The sequence below is a fragment of the Nicotiana sylvestris genome, chromosome 1, assembly GCF_000393655.2.
Source record: "Nicotiana sylvestris chromosome 1, ASM39365v2, whole genome shotgun sequence".
Lineage (NCBI taxonomy): Eukaryota > Viridiplantae > Streptophyta > Magnoliopsida > Solanales > Solanaceae > Nicotiana > Nicotiana sylvestris.
In genome coordinates, this window is record NC_091057.1 from 7,028,358 (window position 1) to 7,056,105 (window position 27,748).

The 27,748-nt window shown below is 37.5% G+C and overlaps 1 protein-coding gene across 2 annotated transcripts; it reads left to right on the forward strand.

The window, feature by feature from the left end:
- LOC104238425 (probable pre-mRNA-splicing factor ATP-dependent RNA helicase DEAH9) lies at positions 1-27,283 on the forward strand. 2 transcript variants are annotated; one of them, XM_009792772.2, is made up of 24 exons: positions 1-159; positions 275-510; positions 608-752; positions 1,882-1,956; positions 2,507-2,596; positions 2,883-2,962; positions 14,713-14,782; positions 14,898-14,983; positions 15,601-15,661; positions 15,870-15,965; positions 16,364-16,463; positions 16,619-16,665; positions 16,746-16,829; positions 17,084-17,137; positions 17,732-17,832; positions 18,411-18,501; positions 19,714-19,878; positions 24,144-24,233; positions 24,323-24,394; positions 25,152-25,250; positions 25,429-25,515; positions 26,137-26,190; positions 26,333-26,412; positions 26,850-27,283. In XM_009792772.2, exons 2-24 carry the CDS (start codon positions 407-409, stop codon positions 26,995-26,997), a joined length of 2,079 nt encoding a protein of 692 aa, XP_009791074.1. In that variant the 5' UTR covers positions 1-159; positions 275-406; the 3' UTR covers positions 26,998-27,283. The 2 variants fall into 2 exon arrangements, with proteins under 2 accessions (XP_009791074.1, XP_070006819.1); XM_070150718.1 differs by lacking the exons at positions 1-159; positions 275-510; positions 608-752; ... (1 more) ...; positions 2,507-2,596; positions 2,883-2,962 and adding exons at positions 3,391-5,967; positions 6,055-6,273.
- The last annotated feature ends 465 nt before the right edge of the window (positions 27,284-27,748 follow it).

Genomic DNA, 27,748 nt, shown 5'->3' on the forward strand with positions numbered 1-27,748 from the left:
AATCCCTAATACAAACACAATTTCCCCCTTCGTTTTGGCAAACAGTTCCCCCTCCACGATCAGAATACAAACTCCGCAAGTAATGTCAGCTCAAAGATCCAATTCCTTCACAGTTTCAAAGCCCTAGTCGCCATTCCCCTCAAAATCTTCTGATTTTAGGTAATTCTATAAACAATCCACTGATACTATCTCGTTATGTGCACTTACGTTTCCATTCTTTTAAAAATAGATTTAACAATTGTTTTGAGTTTGCATTTTGGTTCTTCTTTTGTAGTTTTGTACTATGAATTTCAGTTGGAAGAAATGATGGTTGCCCATTCCATGTCTCGTCTTCTTTCTTGTTCCTCTCCAGTCTGAAATTTCCAGTGAAGAAAAGAACCTCAAAAAGTCTCTCCAGCTTACAAAAATGTCCCAATTTTGGAAACCAGGAACTGAACGTCCCCGCCTTGTAGATGATGAAGAGGGTGGTGTTCTGCTCTACCCCACTTCTTCTTCCTCTTCTTCCTCTGGGTAACTTTTACTGCTTTCTTTGTTATGCATATGTATGTTATGTTAACACTTCAATTTCTGTGTTGTGTTATTTATATAATATATGTGGAATTTCAAGATTTGGTTATGGGAGTTTAGAGAAGCAAAGGCAGAGGCTACCTGTGTACAAGTACAGAACTGATATCCTTTACTTAGTGGAGACTCATGCCACTACCATTATTGTTGGAGAAACTGGCAGTGGCAAAACCACTCAAATTCCTCAGGTTGTTTTTCTTTGTTTTCTCTACATTTGATATTTTTAAATTTGGTAAGATGTAAAAGGTTCTCTTTAGAAAAATATTCAATTAATGAACTGTGTCTCAGCCCTGAATCTTGTTGGAGTCGGCTGTATGAAATCTTAGACCTCAGTATCTGTTATGCAGTATTCAGATAATTCATCATAGTTAAGACTATTTTGCATTTGACCATCAACCCTCTTCCATTATCCGGGACTGTGGCAGAGCCATGAATTCCAATAAGGGGATTCAAAAAATGCCTTCTTCATCACTACACTAAAAGTTACACTTATATCAAGGCGATTCAAAAACTTATATGCATACAAAAAAATTGTTTTTACCATATTTACATGGTAGCCTTGGAGCAACGGTGAAGTTTGTCTCCATATGACCTATAGGTCACAGGCCGTGAAAGCAGCCATTAATGCTTGCATTAGGGTAGACTGTCTACATAACACCCCTTGGGATGAGGTCCTTCCCCCGGACCATGCGTGAATGCGGGATGTGCATCGGGCTGTCCTTTTTAATTTTCCGACGAACTTCCTTGTATGTGGCTCTTCCATTGATCCAGGAGTGGAGCCCTTTTCACATAGGCGAATTTATCCATAAAAAATAGTATATATTAGAAATTTTTATCTAAGGAGATCATTTCCTATGTCATTTCCGATGGTCGGTTGAAAATAAATTCGAAAAAAAGATAATAAATTTGGTGGGACATGATAGTGGTTGGGGGGAGGGGGAATTATGCCGCATGTGAGGTGGTACTTACTAATAATTTTAAGAAAGTGTGCAAGTAAAGTATATATGTTGGTAGGAGCAAGAGATATATAGTGGGAGCGAAGCGGAAAATGACAAAGCCTCGTAATGGCAGCAAATTGTTTTCCTCTTATTTGGTGTAAAATTCTTCAGCAGGTTTGGCAACCAAAAATCATAAATAATTTTACCAAACAACAGTTTTTCTTTCATATCACTTTCAAGTGGCACCATGGTTGTAGTATCTTTATTCTTTGTCTAGGACATGTGAATGAACATTTCGTTTTAGTTCGTCTGGAGAAATGAACCTTTTTCTTGAAACTTGAAAAGCTTAATGGTATATGATACATTTTAATGTGTGCAGTACCTCAAAGAAGCTGGCTGGGCTGAGGGAGGGCGTATGATAGCATGCACCCAGCCAAGGAGGCTGGCAGTCCAGGTATGATATTCTGTGACTGAGCACTATATGCTCTTTAAAGAGTGAACTTTTATGTCTTCTTATATGTATGTCTGATATCATTTTGTGAGGGACAGATATATTTGAACTTGTAACTTTCTTTTTGAGAGTCATCCGGATACTTGTATTTACAGTTAACGTTGTCTGTAGTGTAATAACTTTAGTTTCTTGGTTAAGAAAGTGAAAAGTGTTTAATATTGACATGGTGCCCTAATTTTGGTTAGTGTTCTTGCGCTTAAAAGAGTATGGAATGGATTTTACTAAGTCAACAGGATACTAACTGCTTCCCATAACATAAAACTTGTTTTGTGAAACTGTGAAGATGACTATGCTTGTTTCTGTTGGATTCAGTCTTAAGCGTCACCAGTTCAGCTTAATGGTGTGATCTTCTGGTAAATATAACACCACATGTTGGCCCAAGCATATGGTATTGAAGATCAGCACAGACATCCTGCTTATAATCTTTTGGACCATAATGTCTATGGTTCGATTAATACGAAAAATTTCTTTCAAGTTCTCAATCTTTTTGCAGGCAGTTGCTTCAAGAGTTGCCGAAGAAATGGATGTTAAACTTGGTGAAGAAGTTGGTTATACTATTCGATTTGAAGATATCACAAATGAGGTGGGAGCTCTTTTTTTATACTTACCATTTTACTGGGATAAAGGAATAATATTTTGCTTTATCATGGGTATTTTTAGAGTTCATAAGTTCCAAAAGAACAGATATATCTTTTGACATCTGTTGGGATTGCATATTTCAAGGTGTTAGGTCTTATAATGTTTTTTCAAGGAAATGAATTAAGTTTATTTTGGTATTGCTTTGTGACTATGTTGACCTTGAATAATTTTTTTTTTGGGGATAAAATATGTTGACATGGAATAGTAATGGCGGTGTTCTTGTACAACAGGAATTAACTAGGGTCAAATTTCTTACTGATGGAGTTTTGCTGAGGGAAATGATGGATGATCCTCTATTGAGCAAGTATAGGTACTGGTTATGCTTTTTTTGCCTTGTGCCTCCTTTTCTATTTTCTTCATCATCTAGGTGCTTTATTACTGTTATTTACTCGCTCTATCCAATATTTTCTTGATCGGAGGGTGTGGAGAATGAGGATTAGTATAGAGGATTCGTGGGTAGTTGAGTGTATTTCTTTGCCATACCCATTGCACTAGTATCTAGTCTTGTATTTTCTTGTTCGTGGAGTTATATTACTACTAGTTAGTTCTTTTGCTTCCGTTATCTTATTATATCGATGTTGTTACTATGCTTCTTTCATTTTTCATTGGGCCGAGGGTCTTCGGAAATAACCTCTCTACTCCTACGAGGTAGGGGTAAGGTCTGCGTACACACTATCCTCTCCAGGTCCCACTTGTGAGATTACACCGGGTATGTTGCTGTTGTCTATCCATATTTGACTTTTAAGTTTCACGGAGTCCAAGTGTAACATTGGCTCAATGTTTAGTAGAATATTGTGTTTGGTAGAAGACTTGCAATAATAATCTACCATTTCAAAAAAAGGAGAAGTATTACGGAAATATGTCACATTAAATTGGAATTAATATAAAGTAGTATAGCTTATACTAATTTGAATTGTTGGAGGGGACCAAATTGGAATTAATATAAAACAATATTAATTTATATTAGTTTGAATTGTTGCACCCAAAGGTATGGTCTAGCGGTCAACAATGTGGACTAAAATAATAGGAGGGAAACCGAGGTTCAAATCTTAGCAGAAACAAAAATGCTAAGTGATTTCTTGATGTTTTCCACCAGCCTAAGTCTTGGTAGGTAGAATTACTCTGTACTTGTACTGGTGGAAGGTAGCAAGTACTCAATGGAAAAGTCGAGGTGCGTGCCGGCTAGCTCGGTCACCACCGCTACGGACGAAAAAGTTATCAGTTTGAATTGTTGGAGGGAAAATGTTGCCATTCTAGGAAAGAGGTCAAAGCTATGGAATGGGCTAAAACACAAAGTTAGTCAACAAAAGTGACAGAGGGACTACATTTTATTCATTAGTTGCTTTGCTGTTCCAATTTGGTATCTAGCTCCATAATCATGTAACTTATTTCTCGACGGCCATATCTGGGCTTTTGCAATTTATGATGTGCTGCAGGGGTAATCTGCCTAGTATGTAGGTTTAAAGAATCTCTAACACAGTTGAGACAACACTGATGATTCTAGTGTTGAAGTCTGAAGTTAAATTATTTTGTTTTGGGTAGAATGATGAGGCTTTAGAGCATTCTGAGTGTTTATTTGAACCACAGGTTTCTGTTCTCAGAGAAACTTAAGGGTAGAGTCAAGATCATCTCGTCACACAAACTTCAAATCGCCCCTCTATCTAAAAGTACTACAACAACAACAACATACCCAATATTATCCCACACCGTGGGGTCTGGGGAGGGTAGCATGTACGCAGACTTTACCCCTACCTTGTGAGGATAGAGAGGCTGTTTCCAATAGACCCTCGGCTCAGGAAAGTATAAGCACCACATTAATGAAAATATAGACAAGAAGTGACAATACCAAAAAGCCATATAAAAGCAGAATAAAAATAACAAGACAGTATGGTGATCAACAATGAAAGAAAACAACAGTTAGTCATAAAAACCTACTACCAACAGGAAGCGAGACTGCATACCAATACTACTGTTATGAACACTCTAGACTACCTACTCTACTACCCTAATCCTCGACCTCCATACCTTCCTATCAAGGGCATGTCCTCGGTCAGCTGAAGTTGCGCCATGTCTTGCCTAATCACCTCTCCCCACCTCTTCTTTGGCCTTCCTCTACCTCTCCGTAGGCCCTCCAATGTCAACCTCTCACACCTCCTCACCGGAGCGTCTGTGCTCCTCCTCCTCACATGACCAAACCACCTAAGCCGCGCTTCCCGTATCTTGTTCTCAATAGGTGCCACACCCACCTCTATCTAATAGTGAAGAACCATTTTGCTCTTCGAGAATCTTTTACTTTGAGAATGGTAACATTTATAAAAGTAAACAGCTCAAAGTATGTGTTGATAGAAGTGACAAAATACATATCCCAAAAACAGTAAAAGGTTCCCCCTACTACAAAAACTTACAAGGATTCTATGATATCAAGTATGGACTTACTATCATTTACAGGACATTCTTTACACCAAAAAAAGAAAAAGTACTAAAAAGTTCATTTTGATTTTGTGAATGGGGTTGCTAACATCCTTAAAACATCCAGAGTTTCTCTTGTTCCAGACTGTCCACCAAATGTCCACCAAATGCAGGCTGGGGTCTTCCGCCACCATTTCTTCTGTCTGACTCCACTGTCACACCAACCCAACATCTCAAGAGGTCTAGAGGGTGTTTGGATTGGCTTTTCAAAAGTAGCTTATAAGCTAAAAGCCAAAAGTCATAAGCTGGTAATACCTAACTTTTGGCTTTTGGCTTATTTTTGTACTTTTCATGCCTAAAAGTAAGTGCTTTTAAGCACTTTTTATCATTGCCAAACACAACAAAAACGGAAAAAGTGCTTAAAAGTCAATAAGCACTTAAAATAAACCAATCCAAACACCCTATTGTATCTTTTGGCATGACGCAATTAATTCTGACAATACTTAAAAACATGTAAAAACATGTGCCCCAGTTGAGAGGTAACAACACAGTGTAGAAACATGTGTTTAAACTAGTTTTTACTCAATCAAGGGAGGTGATTGGGAAAAAAACTCAGTTTCTCCGGTGGTGAAAGTCGTCGGAAAGATGAAGGTCAGATTCGTAGATTGGAAGATACTACTTACCTAGGAACCTGTGCCTGAGAGCATTTTATTCTCTCTGTAACCAACTTACGAATTTGCTGAACATATTTCTGTTGTTGCATCTTGGACATGTTTCCTATGTTCGGTTTCACCTAAAGCCTTGACTGCTTCATTTTTTGGATGCTCATCCTGAGAGATGTGTTAGTTTTAAAGATGTTACTGTGAACGGACTCAACTGATAGAGAGCTTGTTGGGAGTTGGATGGGTACGTGAGGTCTACCTCAATTCACAGAAACATTTGTCCTACTTTCCCATCTGTTGCATTTTCTAACTAAACTGCCGCCTCTATCAGGCGAGGAGGACATCACAAGATAGAGTATTATGTAAGCAGACCTGTGACACTTTGGCTTCTGATTGAAGAAAAGTAAATGTCTGTTTGGTACGCTGAGAAGAAATTGGTTGGTTACTCTATGTGTGATGTAAGGACAATGTGCAGAAGTTGGGAGCTTTCATTTGCTTTTGGCTTGTTGAGAGGTTCAGAATTGTGCACCCATTTTTCTCTTTTTAGCAGGTCAACTTACTACATTCTGTCATCTTTGGACACTCGCCTTTATTAGTTGACTTATCTATATATATATATATCCTTTTATCATGCATGTGTTGTCGGGCTCTTGGACTTGATCAGTATAAGATTGTAAAAGTTGAGACTTGACTTACAATGTTATAAGTGTTTTGCTGTTTAGACTATTCATTATTCTTCCAACGATAAGGAGCTACAAATGTTGTAGCCAAGTTGAGGTTCCATAAAGGCAATTGGATGCTATTAAGATTGATCATCTAGATTATATAAGTAAGAACAAACACATAGGATCACCAACGAAATAAAATAGATAATGAAGCAATTGTAAAGATTAAAGTTTAGCGCTATAGATAAAGAGAACAAAGTTTTATTGCTCTGAATCGATCATTATCCATCGAAGTGAAAAGAGGGATGATCTTCAAATATTGGCCGATCTCGTCTTGAGCTTTGCGGAACTGGTTAGCAATGTTCCATCCTATAGCCAAAAAATTAAGATAGCTCCCATCCTAGCAACTATTGACCAACATGTAAGACCTCCTCAATGCGTTTTGAAGTTGTTCAATGGCTCTCGAGTTTCAGGATACTTCTTAAGTTCTGCAATTTGTAGCTGCTCTAATAAATTACTAATTAACTTGAGATGCTGCACCCGTTGCTTGCAATTCTTTTTGTGCATCCGAGCTGTATTTGCAGCTTTTACAATTATCCCAATTAGTTTCACTAGATCAAGGCCAGAAAGCTCCCCTATGTTCTCCCACGAATCCATCCTTAATACTGTGTTGTTCTCTCTACTGCTATACCGCTTTTACTTTCAAGTCAATTACAACTACATCCTCGTATCAATGTAATGACTACAATATGATCATCGATTCGTTCAAAACTTTAATATAAACCCATAAGCGACCCCCTTTAAGTTGGCTCCGCTTTTCGTTTTGGCACCTCCACTTAGAGCTTTTCCATTTTGACACTCCAACCCCTTATCTCATATGCCATTTAAACACAAAACACTGACATGTGCTTATAACTCAGGCGCATGTTCATAACCGCTGCCAACGTGTAAAGCTCACGATTTATTTACTGCCACTTGGATTTATTATCCACGTAATTCCCTACCAAAAAATATGAACCCACACCTGTGCCCGTGAAAAATAACCCACACCCGGTAAAATTAAATTGTTTTGCCTGTGCTCGTCGTTTGGCTTTGCCGGATTTTACCACTGATTAGCCATTATTTTACTATATAGGTCTTTGATTTTTTTGACTCTCTCTATGCTATATTTTGTCATTTCTGTTGCTGGGGTTATATGATCAGTTTTGTTTTATTTTGTTTTCGATTTTTGGTGACCTCTTTTCCTTTCTGCGTTAAGGCTAGGTTGGAACATCTTTGAAGCTCCTTTTCGGAGTCCAGTCGCTTGTGTGACTTCGCCAGATATTAATCTTGTTGCGTTTGGTGCAAAACCACAACAACAGATATCCAATCCCTTTTGAGAACTCTCTGCTCTTTCCGACATGGTTACAATGGTTATGGAGTTCGAGTTAAAAATCGGGGAAGAAGAAGAAGCAACTAACAAACTAGGGTTATGGAGTTCGAGTTAAAAATCAGGGGAAGAAGAATCAACTAAAAAATTAGGGCAATAGGGTTCACTTTCCTATTAATTTCGACTAAAGCTTCGACAAATTGCAGAAAAGAAAGCTTGAATATTCATGGAGATGGAGCTTTTGGGAATTAGGACTTTTTTTTACATATGGTAATGAAGAAAGGGTAGGGGAAAGTTGGGTATAAATGGGGTAAATTTAATACCGTTAAAAGGGGAGTGATTTTACCCTCCTAGAGGCCTCACGCGCGAGTTGGGTGACGAGGCACACTCATTGTGACAGGTCAGTGTTTTGTGTTTAAATGGCACATGAGATAAGGGGTTGGAGTGTCAAAATGGAAAAGGTCTAAGTAGAGGTGCCAAAATGAAAAGCAGAGTCAACTTAAAGGGGCCGCTTATGGGTTTGACCTATAATAAACTAACCATCAAGTTTTTCTACGTTGATCTTTTCCTTCTCCTGGACGAGTTGATCTCTTAATTATCTCGTGCTTGCACAAGTCAAGGTGCAGTTAGCTGATTCAGACACTGTATTAAAAGTGGACGAGAAATAGCTACTCAGCCTGAATGTCTGCTCAAGAGCATGTAAATCAATCAACGAGATCTCAAAGATAGTCAACACCCCATTGGACCTCTCACTTTCGTTTTGACAAAGAAACAATTTTCAAGTTTCAACATAAAATTCAATTACTCATCAGTCTCAATTTATGTGGCCACTGAGCATGTAGTTTAAGAAGAAATATGACATTATTTTTTAGACATATTAAAAAAGATATTATAATACATAAATTGGGACAACGAGAGTAACATTTTCAACAACATTACTTGAGTTAAGGGTGATGCTGCCGTCACCTTACTACTCCACATGAATTCTCCGGAGTTCTTAAGATAAACCTGTAATGTGGTCCAATTCATCATACGCAGACACACATTAATCCAAACACACATCTACATATATCGTGCATATACACACGGGGCAAAATTGTTAGTTCAAAATATACTGCAACTACTAATTCTTTGTAAATATAAATGTAAATTTATACTCCTTCCATTTCAATTTAATAAAAAAATTAGGAGAGAGAAGGGGGAAGAGAGAGAGTCTGTTCATCGAATTTGGGAGCGAGTGTTTTGCAAGTCATTGTTCACTTGTATTTAAATTTGACTGAGACACTCTATATACTCGTCCACTTTTTAATATAGTGTCTGAATCTGCCGTTTGCACGTTGACTTGTGCAAGTTCGGGATAATTTAGAGGTCTACTTGTCCAAGAGTAGGAAAAGATCAACCTAGAAAAACTTGCTAGTTAGTTTATTATATTAAAGTTTCGAGCGAGCCGCTGATCGTGTTTTTGTCATTACAATGATACGGGGATGTAGTTGTAATTGACTTGAAATTAAATGGCTATAGCCATAGAGAGGAACAATACCTGATTGGGGATGGGTTCGTAAGAGAACATAAGGGAGCTTTCTGGCCTTGATCCAGTGAAACTAATTGGGTTGATTGTAAAAGCTGCAAACACAGCTCGGATGCACAAAAAGAATAGGCAACTCGCGTAGCATCTCAAGTTAATCGATAATTTATTGGACCAGCTACAATTGCAGTCCTTAAGAAGTATCCCGAAACTCGAGAGCCATTAGGACAACTTGAAAATGCATTGAGGAGGTCTTACATGTTGGTTAAGAGTTGTCAAGATAGGAGCTATCTTTATCAGTTGGCTATGGGATGGAATATTGTCAACAAGTTCTGTAAAACTCAGGATGAGATCGACCAATATTTGAAGGTCATCCGTCTTTTCACTCCGGTGGATAATACTCGATTAAGAGTAATGAAATTTTGCTCTCTTTATCTATAGTGCTAAGCTTTAGTTTTGCAATAGCTTCATTATATATTTTATTTCGTTGGTGATTCCCCCCTACACCTATGTGAATTTTGGGTATTTTATAGTTATGTCTAGCTTTAGACCTATAATTTGCAAGTGCAAGATGAATTGATACCACAAATAGGAATAATGTTATTAGAGGTCTACCCGAAGCATGGTTAAGACCTGAAGTTGGGTGCAACACTGGTTGGGTGTTTGCCTCGCTTATTTTAACACATTATTTCAGAAACGAAGGCGCTAAAATTTGTGCATAAGGGCTCACAAGTGCTATGTTGAAAGGGGAAATACTTAACCCGTAAGATAGTTGACAAAGTGATTTATTAATTGTTGAAGAAGCATAATGGATGAAAAGGTTTCTGATTAGAAATTTAATATAAGAAAATTGGTCACTATTCTGTATCAACTTAAAATTACATTCTTACTTCAAAATCATAAATTCCAAATGATTTCTTGAAAATTGAGAAATCCCCGAGGCCAGTTGCGCACGGTTCGAAACATGGTGCGTAATGAGTCCACCCCTTTACCCTTTTCCACTTAAATACTAGGGTTTTATCTGTGACAGGGCTCGAAACCGTGACATTTGCTTAACATCACATATTGCGCTCTTATTACTAGACTAAAGCACCGAGGGCAAAATCTATGATAACATGTCTCACCCGATTGCAAAAATTTCAAATTCTTAGTCCAAATGATTCTTGGTTGTTTTTTGATTATCTTTTTTGCATTACATGTTTTTTTTTGTGTGTGTCTATATATATATATATATTTTTTTTTAAAAATGTAACAATTATATTCTTCAGCACCCAAAAAACGGGGTTGGTATCTAATATTTACAAGTACAGCCCCTGAAAATCTTACAAAGAGTCAAAAAGGTCTAGTAGTGATTCTACATCATCTATCAACTGTTCTTTACACCAAAAATGAAAAAGAGAAATACAAGAACTCTTGATTTTCTGTGTTGAACTGCTCTTGCCTTCAAAACATCTTGCATTCCTCTCCTTCCAAACTGTCCACCATATGCAAGCTGGAACAATCTTCCACCATTCTTTGTGACAGGTTCTTCCCCTAATACTGTTCCAGTTGCATATCAGGCCAATGGTGTCTTTAGGCATTACCCAAACAATACCAGCTAATGCTATAAAGAGCTGCCAAAGTTGTCTAGTAATAACACAATGTAAGAAAAGATGCTCATTGGTTTCATCTTCCTGTTGACATAGAAAGCATGTAGAGCTGGTCTGAATACCTCTTCTTTGGAGAATTTCTAAAGTGAGGCAGACTTTTCTTACCACTAACCATGAAAAGCAGATAACTTTGAATGGTGCTTTGATCTTCCAAATCTTTTTCCAAGGCCGAGGATAGTTGGGGTGTCCTCTGGATGATAGATAGTTGTATGCTGCCTTACTGTAAATTTAGAGCCCTTGCCTCCTTTCCATGTAAGAGAATCTTCCGCCTCACTTAATCATGCAAAACCTTCTAGCATTTAGAGAATCTCAGTAGCTCTAGTGACTTCCCAGTCATTGAGAAGCCTTCTGAAAATTAGGTTCCTGCCCTGGGAGCTCCAAGTTTCTTCTACCGTGGCATTAGGTGAAGTGGTGAGATTGAACAGAGTAGGAAAAAGATCTTTCAATGCTTCATGACCAATCCAATCATCATGCCAACATGATACCATCCTCCCATTTCCTTTCCTAAAACCTGTGTTTGTTGTAAATTCCTCCCATAGATTCCTGATGGCTTTCCAATTGCCAACTCCATAAGGAGTTCTCACTGGTTTGGTGCTCCAGTGTCCTGTTTGCTAATACCTGCAGTTGACAACTTGTCTCCATAAGGCTTGCTTCTCAGTGTTGAATCTCCATAACCATTTCATTAAGAGACTCTTGTTATGCAAACTTAAGTTTTTAATGCCTAGACTGCCAACTCTCTTGCTAGAGATGAGAGTGTGCCAGTTAACAAGATGGGAGCCTTTGTTTGGACTCCCTGTTGCCTTTCCAAATAAAGTTCCTTCTCAGTTGGTCAATTGACTCAATTCTTCTCCTTACTTTGGATGGGATAGGAAATAAGGACATGATGTAGGTGGGTAGGGAGTCCAGGATAAAGCTCACTAAAATGATCCTTCCCCTAAGGGATAAATATTGTGCTTTCCACCTTGTAAGTCTCTTTTCACATTTATCAAGTACTCCTTCCCATATATCTGCAGCTTTGTTCTTGGAACCCAAAGATAATCCCAAATACTTAGTTGGTAAATTTCCTACTTCACAACCCAAAATGCCAGCTAGAATTGGACTGTTTGGAGCTGCATTAATAGGCACCAACATGCTCTTTCTCCAGTTAACATGAAGACCTGAGATACCTTCAAAGACTGTGAGAACCAGCCTCAAATGCATTAGCTGGGTAGGTTCAGCATCACAAAGAACCAGAGCATCATCTGCATACAACAACGAAATCTCCATGCTATTAATTCTGTTCTGAACTTCAAATCCCTTCAAGCAACCACTGATAGTAGAGGCTCTCATCATGCTACTCAACCCTTCCATGGCTAAAATAAAGAGGAAATGAGATAGAGGGTCTCCTTGCCTTAAACCCCTCATTGAAAAGAAGAAGCCTTCAGGAGATCCATTAATCAAGACAGAAAACTTCACTGTACTAATACAAAAAAAGATCCATTTAAGCCATTTATTCCCAAAACCCATAACTTTCAGAATATTGATCAGGAACCTCCAATTAACATGATCAAATGCCTTTTCGATATCTAGTTTGCATAGGATCCCTGGTTTTTTCTCCTTCTGTCTACTATCAACATATTCATTAGTTATTAGGGCAACATCCATGATTTGTCTTCCCTTGATAAAAGCCATCTGATGCTTGCTCACAATTTTATCTACCACCTTCTTAATTTTTTCTGCTAGAGTCTTGGAAATAATCTTGTAGATGCCCCCAATCAGACTAATTGGTCTGAAGTCTCAATTCCTTGGCTCCACTCTTCTTGGGTATAAGTGCCACGTAGGTGGCATTTAAACTCTTCTCAAAAATTTCGAGAGAGTGAAAATTGGCCATAGTTTGTAGGATGTCGTCCTTCAAAAAAATCCCAGCATGTAATGAAAAACCGCATCGAAAAACCATCAGGACCTGGCGCTTTGTCTATGGCACATAGCTTTAAACTATGGAGAACTTCTTGTTCCTCAAAAGGTCTCTCCAGCCAACTTTGCTCCTCATCTGTAATTGAAGCAAAATTCTGAGGAGTAAAATTTGGCCTCTAAGCTTCTGTCTCAGAGTATAGCTATTTATAAAAGGAGATGATTTCTCCTTTAATTTCTACTGGATCAGTGACTTCAATCCCATTAATCTCCAACTTGTCTATGGTGTTGAATCTGCTTTAACCATAGAATTCTAGATTTTTGCCTCCGGGAGGATTCTTCATATTTGGATATTTCCTCAAAATCCAAAGCAATGTTGGCTTTTTGTATCAGTTCATCATCAGTGAGGTTTCTTTGTTCCTGCAAAACATCAAGAATCGTTAGTTGGTTCAAAAGCTCTGTCTTCCTCTTTGCTAGATCCCCAAAGTTAGCAGCATTCCACTCCTTTAGTTTAGTTTTCAGGAGTTTCAGCTTTGTTGCTAAAATAAAGTCTGGGTGTCCTTGTACTGCAAAAGATAACCACCAAGCTTTCTTTGAAGCCATCAACCTCCAACCACCAATTTACAAATTTAAAGTATGATGGTTTCCTTTGTTCCCAATCGCCACAAGTTAGCTTAATAGGACAACGGTCAGAAGTGATTCTTGGCAAAGTAGACTGTCTAATATTCCTAAAGTGTTCATCCATTCAATGGAAAAAAGAAATCTATCAATTCTCGAAGCAATCCCATGATTGTTCCCTTCCTTCCAAGTGAAGGAACCCCCCAAAAGTGGTGGATCTACTAACTGCAGATCATTGATTGCGTCAGAGAAATCTCTCATAGCTCTGGTGAGACGGTGATTGTGCTTCTTTCATTTGAGTGTCTGGTTGTGTTGAAATCCCCACAAACCACCCATGGCCCATTACAAAGTCCTCTTGAGGCTGCGAACTCCCACCATAAGTCTTGCCTCTCAATTCTGGAATTTGAGGCATATACCCCTGTGATGAACCATGAGAAATCTTGGTCTATCGCAGTCAATGTACAAGAGATACTCTGACTTCCAAAAATAATCAACTTCCCTTCTAATATCCTTTTATCCCACCTGATAAGAATTCCCCCAATAGTACCAATGGCTTCAAAATTGACAAAATCCACCCATCTACTCCCCCATAAATGTCTGGCAACACGAGATATATCACCTTCCATCTTTGTTTCTTGAAGAACTACTACATCACATCTCCATTCATTAAGAGCAGTTTTAATATAAGTCCCCCTTTCTCCCCATCATTCAATCCCCACACGTTCCATGACAGTATGTTGATCTTCATTAATCAACTTTGAGGGTGCCTCTCCCCCTGACCCTAGCTTGCCCATCTTTATATTTAATGCCTGATTTTAACCTCTCTAATTGCTTCTGACCTTTTGGTTTAATTGCAATGTTGCTTTGGGTAGTGATAACTGATATCTTCCATCTTCTTATATATATATATATTATTTTTTTTTCTGCGATTTTTTGCAATGCTTATATTTTAATGGGCTGCGCTTGAAGTTCCAGTAGACACTTGGCGCTTTATTATGCCTATTTCCTTTGACAACACTCAACTCTGAGCTAGCATTTCTTCAAAACCTGAGCTGGTAAAATTGGGTGAAAATATATAAATTCACAAAGAAATATAAAGAAAAAATTCGCTCATCTGTTCTTGAAGGCTCTCTTAATTCTGAAGTACCCTGATTTTTCCCCAAAAACTCAGGAGGCTTATCAAATTAATCCACTTTCTATTTCAAATAGATGTTGAAAATGTCTACTGGAAGGAGAAAGTCGTATACCCTGATTTGTCTTTTTAATCATACAGTGTGATAATGGTGGATGAAGCCCACGAAAGGTCCCTCTCGACGGACATCTTATTGGGACTACTGAAAAAGGTTGATCACCAAGTACTCTAGACTGGTTATCGTATTATCTTATCGTCTGAGTGCACTTATTTTATTTCTTCTCTCTTAAAATGTTTTTGTTTCCTGTGGCTTCCACAAAATTTAGATTCAAAGGCGTCGTCCTGAGCTACGTATTATAATATCATCGGCTACGATTGAAGCAAAATCAATGGCTGCTTTCTTTAATACCAGGTTCGTTATTCTTGTGATGAGTGTTTACTGAAGCTCTATAATTATATACTCAAAAGTCAAAAGTCCAAATCTCCTGCCTGCTTTCCATTGATGCAATTTCAATTGAGAAGACAATCCCAACAGCTGATTTCTCTTTGCTATCTTTGTTTCATATATCTCCTCTTTAAGATATATGAAACATAGTGCTAGTTAGTTGGTAAATTAGTGAATGACGTTTCCTGCCTCTGTCTGTGTGCTTAGGATCTTACCCATGCTATTGAGAACGAAGACAGGAACTCTATGATAAAGATAGAAATGACTTTTGAAGAAGCATGTGGTAGATTAGTTGAACTGCTTATAGGAATGTTAATTTCATAATTCTTAGTTTGATACCTTTGACACTTCAATATCATGAAGTAAGAAACCTATTATTCCCACGCTCTTCTGAGTAACACTTGTTATTTTATGCTTCAACTTTCTAGCAGCATTTGATCCCTTTCTATACATCATAATTTCCTTCAGCATCATATTATTTCGTTCCAAAAATCAGTAATTGTGTTTTCATAAACAGCCACCTATCTTCTTTTAGTATCTAGGTTTAGTGTGCACTAAAACTTTTATATGTGACAAAATATTAGCAAAAAACGACGAGAGCAGGAGCAAGGACCAACACGAGAACCTGCTATTCTGTCAGTTGAGGTATGTGGATTTGTGATACAATTACTCTTTGCTTGTCTGCACAGCCAAAAATCAATAAAGTTGATTAACTGGATCACTTTGAGTTACAACATGACTATAGAATCATTACGTATTCCGTGAAACATCTAGGCAGCGGATTTCGTTGGGGATTTTCTCTGGTTGATTTGCAACATTACTGATATCATCTTTTTACACTGTGATCTTCCAGGGTAGGGGATTTAATGTGGAGATATTCTATGTTGATGATCCTGTTTCTGATTATGTTCGGGCCGTTATTTCTACAGTGTTGTCGATCCATGACCAGGTACACACTAGAGCATGACTTCTTTGATCTATTTGGCCACATCATGGTCAAATGTAAATTTGAGGCAAATTTGCAAGCGCATGGTAAATAAATTTCCAAAGACCCATTTAAGTTTAGTGGGTTGGCCTACTCAGACATATTTTGGTGCAGAAACACAGCTGAGAATTATGCTTCGTGTTCCTGTTTCATTTGTCCGCAATGTGTTCCATGTGGCCTCCTAGAGTAGATGTCTTTGAATGAGATAATGATTGAAATTCGTGATGTCTCAAAATTTCTGCCTAGTCTAATAATTTATCTTTGAGTTCATCAGGATAACTTTCCTACTATTTGTCTCTTATTTGATTCTTAATCTACTATCATACAACAGTTGACTTATGGCTCTTCATTTATCCTTATAGGAGAGGACGGGAGATATCTTGGTGTTTCTCACTGGTCAAGATGATATTGATGCTGCAATACAGTTGCTCACCGAAGAAGCCCAAAGTAGTGGGAAGCAAGGTACTGAATAATTCCCTTAGCTATTGCTGTGTGTTAATAGTGCTGCTAAGTGACAAATAATAGAGAAGTGGTTGTAGATAAATACAGTGCCTTTTCTCAAGACAGAAAAAAAAAAAAGGATACGTACCAATTTTTTTGATTTACTTTTCTTGCAGGACTGGTTGCTGTGCCACTATACTCGGGACTTCCTCGAGCAGATCAGGTGGGGTAATGCATCATGCAGTTTTTAGGTTAAGATTTGTTGAACTTTTCACCAAATAGTTCTGTTTTTCTTGATTACAGGATCTTGTGTTTTCCCCTACTCCTAGAGGAAAAAGAAAAGTGATATTTTCAACGAATATTGCTGAGACGTCATTGACTTTAGAGGTATAAATCTGAAACTTCGGGGTCAAAATCTGTGAGGCATACATGTTATTAGGTTTGTCTTCATTTTTTTTTAAAACCCCTCCTAAATTAGGAGGATCTATAGTATTTCCACACTTCCCCTCCATGGTGACTCGAACCCAGGACCTAACGGTCGTAGGTGGAGGTGCTTTTACCAACTGAGCAAGCCTCACTTGTCAGGTTTGTCTTCATTACATTCCTGATTCCTGAGCTGAGAATTTTCTTTCTGCGTTCAGGGAATTGTCTATGTTGTTGATAGTGGGTTCTCAAAACAACGGTTCTACAACCCGGTACTTGTTTCTCTCTGTTTGACTTACTTAACTCTTTTCCCATGCTTTTGATCAGCCTTTTGTGGTTGATGACATTGCTGCTATTTTGTTTAATATCTGCACATACGGCTGTTTTGGGCCTCATTTAGTCGCAATTTTCTAAGTCCTTATCTGGATTTGTGCACCAAGAATCAGTAGTCATATTTTACATGCATTACCTGTTTCCACATCATTACTCCTGTCTGTACCTTTCTAGAAACTTGTATAATAACTTTGTTTTGTGTAAGCTTGAATTTTTTATCCCTAAGCCCCCTCATTCTTCCTGTTGGTCACTTTGCTCCTATCTGGATGGATGCTCAAAACATGCTTTTGATGATCAAACGTGGAAGATAATTTAATCTGTCACTATGAAGCATCATGTTCTATATGTTGGACTCTAGCTTCTTCTGAGGAAAACTATCTATATTTTTTTGTATTGAGCTTTCCTCAATTCTGTTGCTTCGGTTTCTGGTAATTACGGCATAAAGAATGCAATTTACACGAACGAAAAGATAATTCAATGTATGCATGCCATGCCTGATATTGCATTTTCATTTTGGATCTGTTCTACATCAGATTTCAGATATTGAGAATTTGGTAGTGGCACCAATATCAAAGGCATCTGCTCGACAAAGGGCTGGTAGAGCTGGAAGAGTTCGACCTGGGAAGTGTTTTAGGTAGGTGCCTTACCACATATAATAATGTGAAACTTACCCTTAGAATCACCATGAAAGGATACATATCATTAAATAATAATTGATTTCTCCAAAGCTTAACACTCCCTAAGTTCCAAATTGTTAGTATATTATATCTCCAGTTTGGTTTGGGCCTAATTAATCTTTGCATTGCTGACACGGATCACATATTATGTATGTAACAATCATTCTTGTGCTAATCAACAGGTAAATAAACTAAAAAAAATCTATCATCTCACTTTTCTGCATGTGAAACAATTCATGTATTAAATTCCAAACTCAATGAGTAATTCGGTTCAACTTTTCCTGATATTGTTAATTCAAACCATATAGCATATTTTATCCTAATTTAATGAATTAACATCCTACTGTTTTTTCCTTCTATCATAGATCTCAGTTGGTGAATAAAATCACCTTATTCATGTCATTAATTCTGTTGTTAGATGACTATGTTTAATTAGGAAGAAGTAAATTCTTAATTTGTCTCTAGTCCTGGAATGTTTATAAATACCTTTCCATTTAAGAAATATAATTGCTGACTCTTCTATTTTGCTGTTCAGGCTCTACACAGAAGATTATTTTGCCAGTGAGATGTCTATTGTGGGAATACCGGAGATACAGAGATCAAACCTTGTTTCCTGTGTCATCCAGGTATGCCTTTCTTGAACAAGAAGATGCTAGTGCCGTGCTTTTCTGTTATTAATTTTTTTCCTGAGGCGTGGAGCTGTAAATACGACCTCCTTATTAGGGAGGCTGGGTAAATCATCTGCCTTGGAAAAATTTCATTTTTTTCTTCTTATAACCGAGAAATCGCCGAGGATCAATGGTGCACAGTTCGGTGGATAATGGGCTCGCACCTCTACCCTCCACTTAAATACTAGGGCTTTGTCTGCGACATGGTTCAAACCCATGACATGTGCCTAACTCGCATATCACGTGTTGCACCCTTACCACCGGACCAAAGCCCTGGGAGCAAATTTCATGCCTGATGTGTTTTTTCTTTTTATGCTTGATGCTATTATTTAGGAACTAAAGCTTTATTTTCCTCGTTTTTCTCAATCTTCCAACAAAAATGAAAGGTTGGAAGGAAATGAGACCACTACCCGCAGATTTTCCCCAATGTGCAAGAGGCAAGAGCTTTTATGCTCAATATCAAGTATTTTCTGTTCTTTCTTTCTCTCTCTCTCTCTCTCTCTCTCTCTCTCTCTTTCTTTCTTTCTTTCTTTCTTTCTTGCAATGGTCGTCCTTCTTGTTAATCTTCTTTCTCCGTTCTTTGATCTGACTCAATATCTGACTTCAAAGAAGCAAATAAACACTTTGGTTCATGAATGCTGAAATTTCCTTTTATACCTATTTTTTTATAAGACCACCAAAATTTGCTCACTCATGAAGTGTCAATAGTTCAATGTGGGGGGGGGGGGTAATTGGCTAATCCAGTCAAGAGAACCATTCAGTTATGTAAGGGTAAGTTTTACTATTCATGTTAGTTTTAACGTGTTCTAGCCAAAACTAACAGCTTCAAAATGGAATGCTAGATTTAGTGATATATCAAATGGTTCATTTTAGATGTATCATATTTGTAATCTCTGTTATAAAAATTGAATATGGAATATTCTTTTGGTTGCTTAATCGTACTCCTAACCTTTGCATCTTTAAATTTCTAGTAAATGTTCTACCAACTACTCAACTTTCTCTTTCTGTACGTAGGGCATGTTTGGGTATTGTTATGTTGCCTTTACTATGATTTTCATCTTTTTATCTCCTTTTTAGAGTCAAATCTTCAAATCCAAGTCTCATCCTATTACTTCAGCCTGTCAGGATGTGTTGGATATTAGCTAACATCATTTCATTTAAATGTCCCAGTTGAAGGCCTTAGGTATTGATAATATCTTGGGTTTTGATTGGCCAGCATCTCCATCACCTGAAGCGATGATAAGAGCGCTTGAAATACTGTACTCACTTGGAGTATTAGATGACGATGCCAAACTTACTTCACCTACTGGGTTTCAAGTTGCAGAGTTTCCACTGGTATGTTTCTAATTGGCCATCTCATATGCACCATAAAATTTCCTCACGTGTTTCTTATTTCTGTTCAGCAAACCTTTTTTCAGTTCTAGTAATATTACTTGCAAGTTGGATTCTTCCCATCAAATTCACAATTCTATTAGCCTCTTATGACACTTATCACCAAACACTACCTCTCTCCCCCCATTCACCAATAAAAGGGTAAAAGGAATCCATCATGCAAGAGTAATGAGCAAGGAATATTTATGCATTTATAAAAAGTAAAGTAGCACCTAAGGGTGTGGTCTAGCGGTCAATGAAATGAGATGAGAATCATAGGAGACCCAGGTTCAAATCCCAACAGAGGCAAAAAATGCTAGGTGACTTTTTCCTATTTGCCTAAGTCTTGGTGAGCAGAGTTACCCCTATAACTATGTTGGTGGAAGGTAGCAGGTACCTAGAGTAAACTAAACACCACCATTATTATAAAAAATAAAAATAAAAATAGCAAGGGACTAGGTAAAGTATGGAGGGCAAGTTGCATAGGTTTCATAATCATCATCATCTATCGACATGAGTGTACTCAAACCATGCCCTGTACTTAGGAGTAAATGTTATGGCCACTTATTGTTGCCTTTCTCTATTCCCTTAATTTCACTATGACCATTGAAAATAACCACCAAATAAATCTATTATGGTCTACGCTTCGCACCCATGCTAGTTGAGGTCATCTACATAAATTATTTATTGTCAATCCACTCTTATTGAACTTGATTTCATTCCGATACTAAAAATTCGGGATTCTCTAAAAACTAAGGTTATCTAATTTTTTTTTTGATGAAGTAAATTATAGTCATTAGAAGACATCAAGAAGATGCAAAGAGTACAAAAGAGATTGGATAATCAGCTCTAGTACAAAAGCCTATGCTACTATCAGGGAGCTAATAAAATCCACAAAAATATTAGCTGTTAACAGGGTTGAGATAGTTCCAACTAAGGATGTATTGTGGTCCGGTCCCGGGCTTAAAAGGGCTAAACGAGCCGGGCCCAAGCGGTCCAGGGCCAAACGATCCCGGGCTTAACAGTCCTGGAGGGTGCAACCGGCCCACTGTGGGCCTAAGCCCACATGGTCCCGGGCTAAATGGGGCGGGCCCACGGGCCTAAGTGTTTCGGGCTATTTTTTTTGATATTTTTTTATCTAAGGCAATTTCTTGTAAATTATATTATATAATTGTGACTTAAATCTTCTAATTCAAATTTAAACACAAAAAATTGTAAAGAAATATTCAAGGGAATGCCTTATAATTTTTATTATTACGACATTAACAAAAAATGACAATATCTTTCTTAGTCTTCCTCCCTCCAAATGGAATGTGCACAACAAGGTGCTAATACCACCATTAAAAGGAAAAAAAAACTAATGAAGATGTGCCAAAATACAAGTTACATATTAGTCTACGTATTATCTCTAACAAATTTCATAAATCCTTCAAGGTTCGGAGGAATTTCCGTTGGTGGTGGCGGAAAAGAAGCTTGTTCATCACCGCTTCCGAGTGAAGCAGCATCCTCCGCAAGTTCCGCTGGCATTTCTTCATAAGCTTCGTCTATCTCCGGTTGTGATTCAGCAAGTCCAAAATTTCTTCTTTCCGAAGGGATCCAATCTCTGAAGAGTACTGATTTTTCCAAGTTCTCCCTCATAGACGCTCTATGATCACCGATTTGAAGTCTCGCTTGACCAAAAGCGCTCTCCGATGCCACTGTTGAAGCTTGAATACTTAAAATATCTTGAGCCATCCTTGAAAGAACCGGATAGTGTTTTTCTTTGTTCTTCCACCATTCCAAAACATCAAAGGAGCCGTAGGGATTCTCTGATTCAAGTCCCTGTGACAAATAAACTTGAAGCTCATTTAGTTGTGAACTATCACCAATATTATCACCTTGAGAACCCTTGAACTCCGTCCAAGAACTAAGTGCTTTTAGGCCCACAGTTCTTTTAGATGATTACGAACTAGACGAAGTAGGAGTTGGAACATTTGGTCTAGCATGATCTAAGGCAAGTTGATAAGCATTATAAATTGTTTGAGCATTTATTTTAATTGAGGCTTTTGCATCTGCAAGTGTAGCAAATTCCTCATCTGAAAGTGATAAAGCCTTATAAATATTTGTATACCAAAAGTGAGGACCTCCTAATTTCATGGTAGGATTTAACATGGCAGCAACACCAAAAATAGGGGGAATAGGGAAAAAGTATTTTTTAAACTTATCTTTCATAGAATTAATAGCAAGTTGATAAATTACCCCACCCTTTGAAAATTGAGTAAACAAATTTGCAAGTGTTGCAATACAAAACTAAACAGTTAGAAATAGTAGGATATTATTGTCCAGATAATTCATTTGTAGCAACATGAAATTGTTCTAAAAAGTCTACAAGAATTTTAACATTAGTCCAATCCTGATTTGTAAGGTGCTCATCATCATCATCATTACCACCAACACGAGCATTAAACGTTGCGTTTATTGGGTTTCTATATTCATATGCAACAGCTAAACTTTCATACATGTAATTCCATCTAGTCGGACATTTTTTAAAATATTCTCCAAGTCTACTTCTACGGTTTGAATAAAAAAGCCAATTAAGAGCCATTTTAACCTTTTTAATTTCAACATTTAATATTTTCATACCATCATCGACGATGAAATGGTAAATATGACAAATACATCTAACATGGAAAATATTACTAAATGCAGGATTTAGTGTAGTTGTAACCAGGCCTATAGGTGAAGGAGGACGGGTAACACGTCTGGGTCGGGGAGCCGGGGGAGGAGGAGTAGTAGCTTGGCCACTAGATTCACCAATTTTAGATTTTCCCTTACCACCAAACATTTTTTTCAAAGAAAAGGCCATATCAATTATAATTATACAAACTAAAACAAACAAAACTATAATATTAAAACTTAAGAGTTGGAACGAGTTTACCGAATTGACGAACAACTTCTTGAAAATTGTATATCGTTGAAGACTTGAATACTTCAATTCATCAACTTCACAATTTTTCACAAATTGCAATAATAAAGTAAGCAATTATAGAAGAAAATTAGAGAGAGATTGAGAGAGATTGATGATTTTGTGAGTAAAAATGAAAGAATGAGCGGGGTATTTATAGTTGAGAATAGGGAAAAAGTGTAATTATAAAAAGTTTGGGGTTAAAACAAAGTTTGTGGGGCAAATGGCTATTTTTTAAAAAGCCAAACGGCTAAATTGGCAGGCCAACGGCTAGTTTTTAAACTTCCAACCGTTGGCCATTTTTAATTTTTTTTTTTTGAAAAATAGCCGTTGGGCCCGATTGAACCGGCCCAGGCTCGCCAGCCGGTCCCGGGCTCGCGGTCTCTCCATGCTGGATCGGCCCACAGTGGGCTCCTAGGACCGTTTGGGCCCGAACCATACGGGCCAACCCGTTTAGCCTAAAGCCCATGTGGGCTCGCGGTCCCGGACTGGGCCCGGACCACAATACAGCCTTAGTTTCAACTGAGCAGATTAAGACAGTCTTGAAAGAGTAGATTGGAGTTGAAATGCCATCAAAACACCTTCGGTTTCTTTCATACACCAAAAAATTACTACTGGCACCTTTTTCCAGAATTTCATGCTTATTCTTATTCTTATTCTTATGTGGATATACATATCTCTAACAATAATAAGCAGACTCGTGATAGACACCGAGATTCAATATATATATATATAGAGAGAGCGGGGGGAGGGGAGGGGGGGGGAGGGGAGGGGAGGGGGAGAGGGAGAGTAAGAGTAAGAGTATTCTTTTGCTTCCATTGGATAGCCATTCGAGATTCAATTTTGTAGAAGCCTTTGCTTTAGGGCTGTTAGTTAGATATTTAGAGTATGAATATTTGTAGTCAGTTGCTGTGGTTGAGGCAAATTGCTGAAACTGCAACGCTAACTCTTTTTCCTTTGCTGTAGTCTATCGTTCTCATTAGCAATTGGAAGATAAAGTCTGGACTTTATTCCCTTTCTTCTTTAACGTCAAAATCTTAACTAATAGATACCAGTTTCCCTCAAAGAAAACTTATGCTGTCTGCCATAAATAGCTCTCTTATACTGATGCATTCTGTGTTGTCGAGTGCCATAGGTGTGAGATCAATAGGAAGTTGATAAACTAGCTTGATGCATTACTGAGAGTCTCTCGGTGCATTACAATTATGCAATGTGACTCTTCATTTCATGTAGGATTTAGAAATGTTCGTATTCACTCAGTTTCTAAAACCTGTATTTTGTATAGGACCCATTAATATCTAAAATGATCTTGGCTTCTTGTGAGTTAGGATGTACTGAGGAAATAATTACCATTGCTGCGACGCTCTCCATACAGGTGAATCCTCTTCTTTCCGACCCTAATTCATTTAGCAATAAAACAGGACTTTTATCTTTTGTTAGACCAACATATTGTTTATTGTGCAGTCTATTTGGATTCCTGTTAGAGGAGTACAGAAGGAGTTGGATGAAGCAAAGTTGAGATTTGCAGCTGCCGAGGTTTTTTGTTTCTTCTTTTTGCTTACTAGGTTCACCTTAGTAACAATTTATTTGCATTATACTGAAAGTACATGATGAAGTTCGCCTTTGGCGACTTGCATTTGTGTGATTGTCAGGGAAGTGTAATATAATTTAATTGAAAACCCATTGACAAGATTTCGTACGTTTACTACATGCCAGATCATTTGGAAATCGGCTTAGTTAAAATTTAGAAGTTAAATAAATTATACATTCTACAGAAGAGGTTTTATATTTTATTATTTTACACTTTATCCTGCTTCACTATCACCTTTAGTTTTTTATTTCCCGCCTGTTGCAGTAACAAGACGTTTGTTCTTTCCTGGGATTTATGCCAAGTAAAAACACAATCTTTGTATTTTGCATCCCTCCTCTTTTGATTCATCCCAACTGACCATCTCATCCTCAGTTGGATTTAGGATTACTGGCTATTTGTCTCTAGTTATTTACTCCATCCGTTTCAATCTGTTTGTCATAGTTTGCCTCAGCACAAAATTTAAGAAAGAACGGGAGACTTCTGAAATGCGTGGTCTTAAATATAGCATAACATTTGTATGAGTATAATGCTTTTGAAACTTATAGCCTTAAACATGTTATAACATTTGTGTGGCTATAAAAACATCTTTATTAAGGAAATATATAAATGTGCCATTCTTTTTGGAATTCACACGAATTTACTGGAAGTGTGGAAGAAGACTAAACAAGTACTCCCTCTGTTCACTTTGCTGTACTTTTGCAGGGAGATCATGTCACGTTCTTAAATGTGTATAAAGGATTCATTCAGTCTAATAAATCTTCGAAGTGGTGTCACAAGAATTTTGTAAATTATCATGCCATGGTAAGTCCTAATCCAGCTTCCAAGGCAGGATTTTGATGCATTTGGATGTTCTCTCTTTCCTTTTTTCTTTTTTAATTTATTAATAGTAGTGTTTTGTGAACTATGCATTATTTGGGTTTTGAGATGCCCCTTGTGACATCCTTGATTTTTTTCCCACTACATCTATATCTATATGCAGAGAAAAGTAATTGAAGTTAGGGAACAACTGAAAAGGATTACACAACGGTTGGGCATAGGATTGAAATCTTGCGAAGGGGATATGCAGGTAACTTAATTTGCTGACTCAGTTGTTAATGTCAATAGCATTCAACAAACCATGAAGCAGTTGCCCATGTTTTAGAACTGATTGCTCACTTGTCATTTTATGAAGTGTGTGATCATCTAATCTATAAGTTTAAGCTTTTAGAAAGAGCACACTTATATTTTCTTAATTATGTCTTCAACACGCTCCCTCATGTGTGGAACCAAGCACATGGATATTTTTCTTGATAATCGGTGGCAGTGAGACTCGAACATAGGACCTTTGCCTGCTTTAATACCATGTTGAAGTGTGTGACCATCAGGGGAATATTTTTATTTTCTTAATTATGTCTTCAAGCTCATTGAACAAATATTGTTGCCTGAAGTTCTTCATCAATAGAAAAAATATTATTGCCTGAAGCATTCTTCTCCACCACCGAAAGGCCATCAAAGTAGAGCGATGACACATGCCGCTAAGGGCTTTAATTAATGATTTATTCTTGGGCTTAGCTATTGCAACTTGGCCTCTTTCCTGATAGCAGCATAACTTTAAAAAAAAAAATTGCTTAAAAGTTTGTGAGCAATTCTTCCCGTCATTCAAGAGCTTACGATGTAATAGGTGTAACTGAAATTAGTCATTTTGCAGGCAGTAAGGAAGGCAATTACGGCAGGGTTTTTTGCCAATGCTTCCCGTTTAGAAGTGAGTATGAGATTTGATACATGTCTCATACTTAATATTTGTCTTAAAGGGCACACTCTTTCCATTTTTATTGTCTTTTCTCTATCTCATATTTTCTGATCTGAGCCTATTTGATAACATCTGTTGCTCGTCTTTGAAACAGCCATTCAGTCACAATGGGATGTACAAGACTGTTAGGACTTCTCAAGAAGTTTATATTCATCCTTCATCTGTGCTGTTCAGGTACTTATATATGACAGGTTTCGATAGTCCAAGGAACTTTGTTATTACTTCACTTCTGTTATATGCTTTAAAAAAAGGTGCTACTTTTCTTTATTTTATGCGAACTTTTTAGGGCTTCCCATGTGGACTTCAAACTCCTGGGATTTTGGGTTCGACCCTCTACCTCTCTCCCAACTTGAATAGCAAGTTTTTTTTGCGGTAGTGTTTGAACCCATGAGACATGCGCCTTGCCTACACATCACGTGCTTTGTCCTTACTACTGAACCAAAACCCCAAGAGCTAAGAAGAGGCTATACTTGTTGAGTCGAATGCATAGCTAACAAACAGTGAATGTTCCAAATTGTTGCATCCTGTTATAGCATGGTTTGGTCAGAGTTGAAGTGTTATTATGTTCTGTTACATCTTAAGTTTATAATGAGCTCTCTCAAATTTGACAGGGTCAACCCGAAGTGGATCGTATACCATTCTCTTGTTTCAACGGATCGTCAGTACATGCGAAATGTCATTACTGTTGATCCTTCTTGGCTAACGGAAGCTGCACCACATTTTTATCAGAAGCAGATGCATAGTTCTATTCCTCAATGATGCACAATTTTCTTGGATCCTTGGCAGCCTCATTCTGGTTTGGAAAATTGTAGCCATTTGAAAACCTTTTTAAATACACTAACTCCCTGTATATTGGTTATACTTTCTCCCAATGGTGGAGCTAGGGGTGTTCAAACCAAACCGGAAAATCGCACCAAACCGAAAAACCAAACCAAACAGATTAAAAAATCCGACTAGGTTTGGTTTGACTTGGTTTAATATTTAGTAAAAAAACCCGAACCAAACCGACATAAATATATAAATTTTATTTATATTTTAAAGACTATATATTGAATTTTCTTTAGAAAATGTAGAAATATTTGGGATCCTCTCATGTATTAACCTTGAAAGCGTAAATTAACGAAAAATTATTGTTAGACGACTAAGAAAATAACTATCACGTGTTACTAAAAAACTTTTCCCATTAAAATATTTTAATAGATCATATGTTTGTCAATTTTTTCCATATTTACTAAACATATATTCACTTATCAAAGCTTTATTTATAATTTTAACAAAATAAGATTGATATAATATTCATGTAACAAAAAGAAACCCGAAAACCCGAAAAATCCGACAAAACCGAACCAATCCAAACCGATATAGTTGGTTTGGTTTGATTTTGATAAAAACCGAACCAACCCGATCCATGTACACCCCTAGGTGGAGCTACATAGGCTCAACGGACGTCGGTTAAACACCTTTCGCTTGAGGTAGATTCAAAAAAAGAAAACGGCAATTGATTACTCGA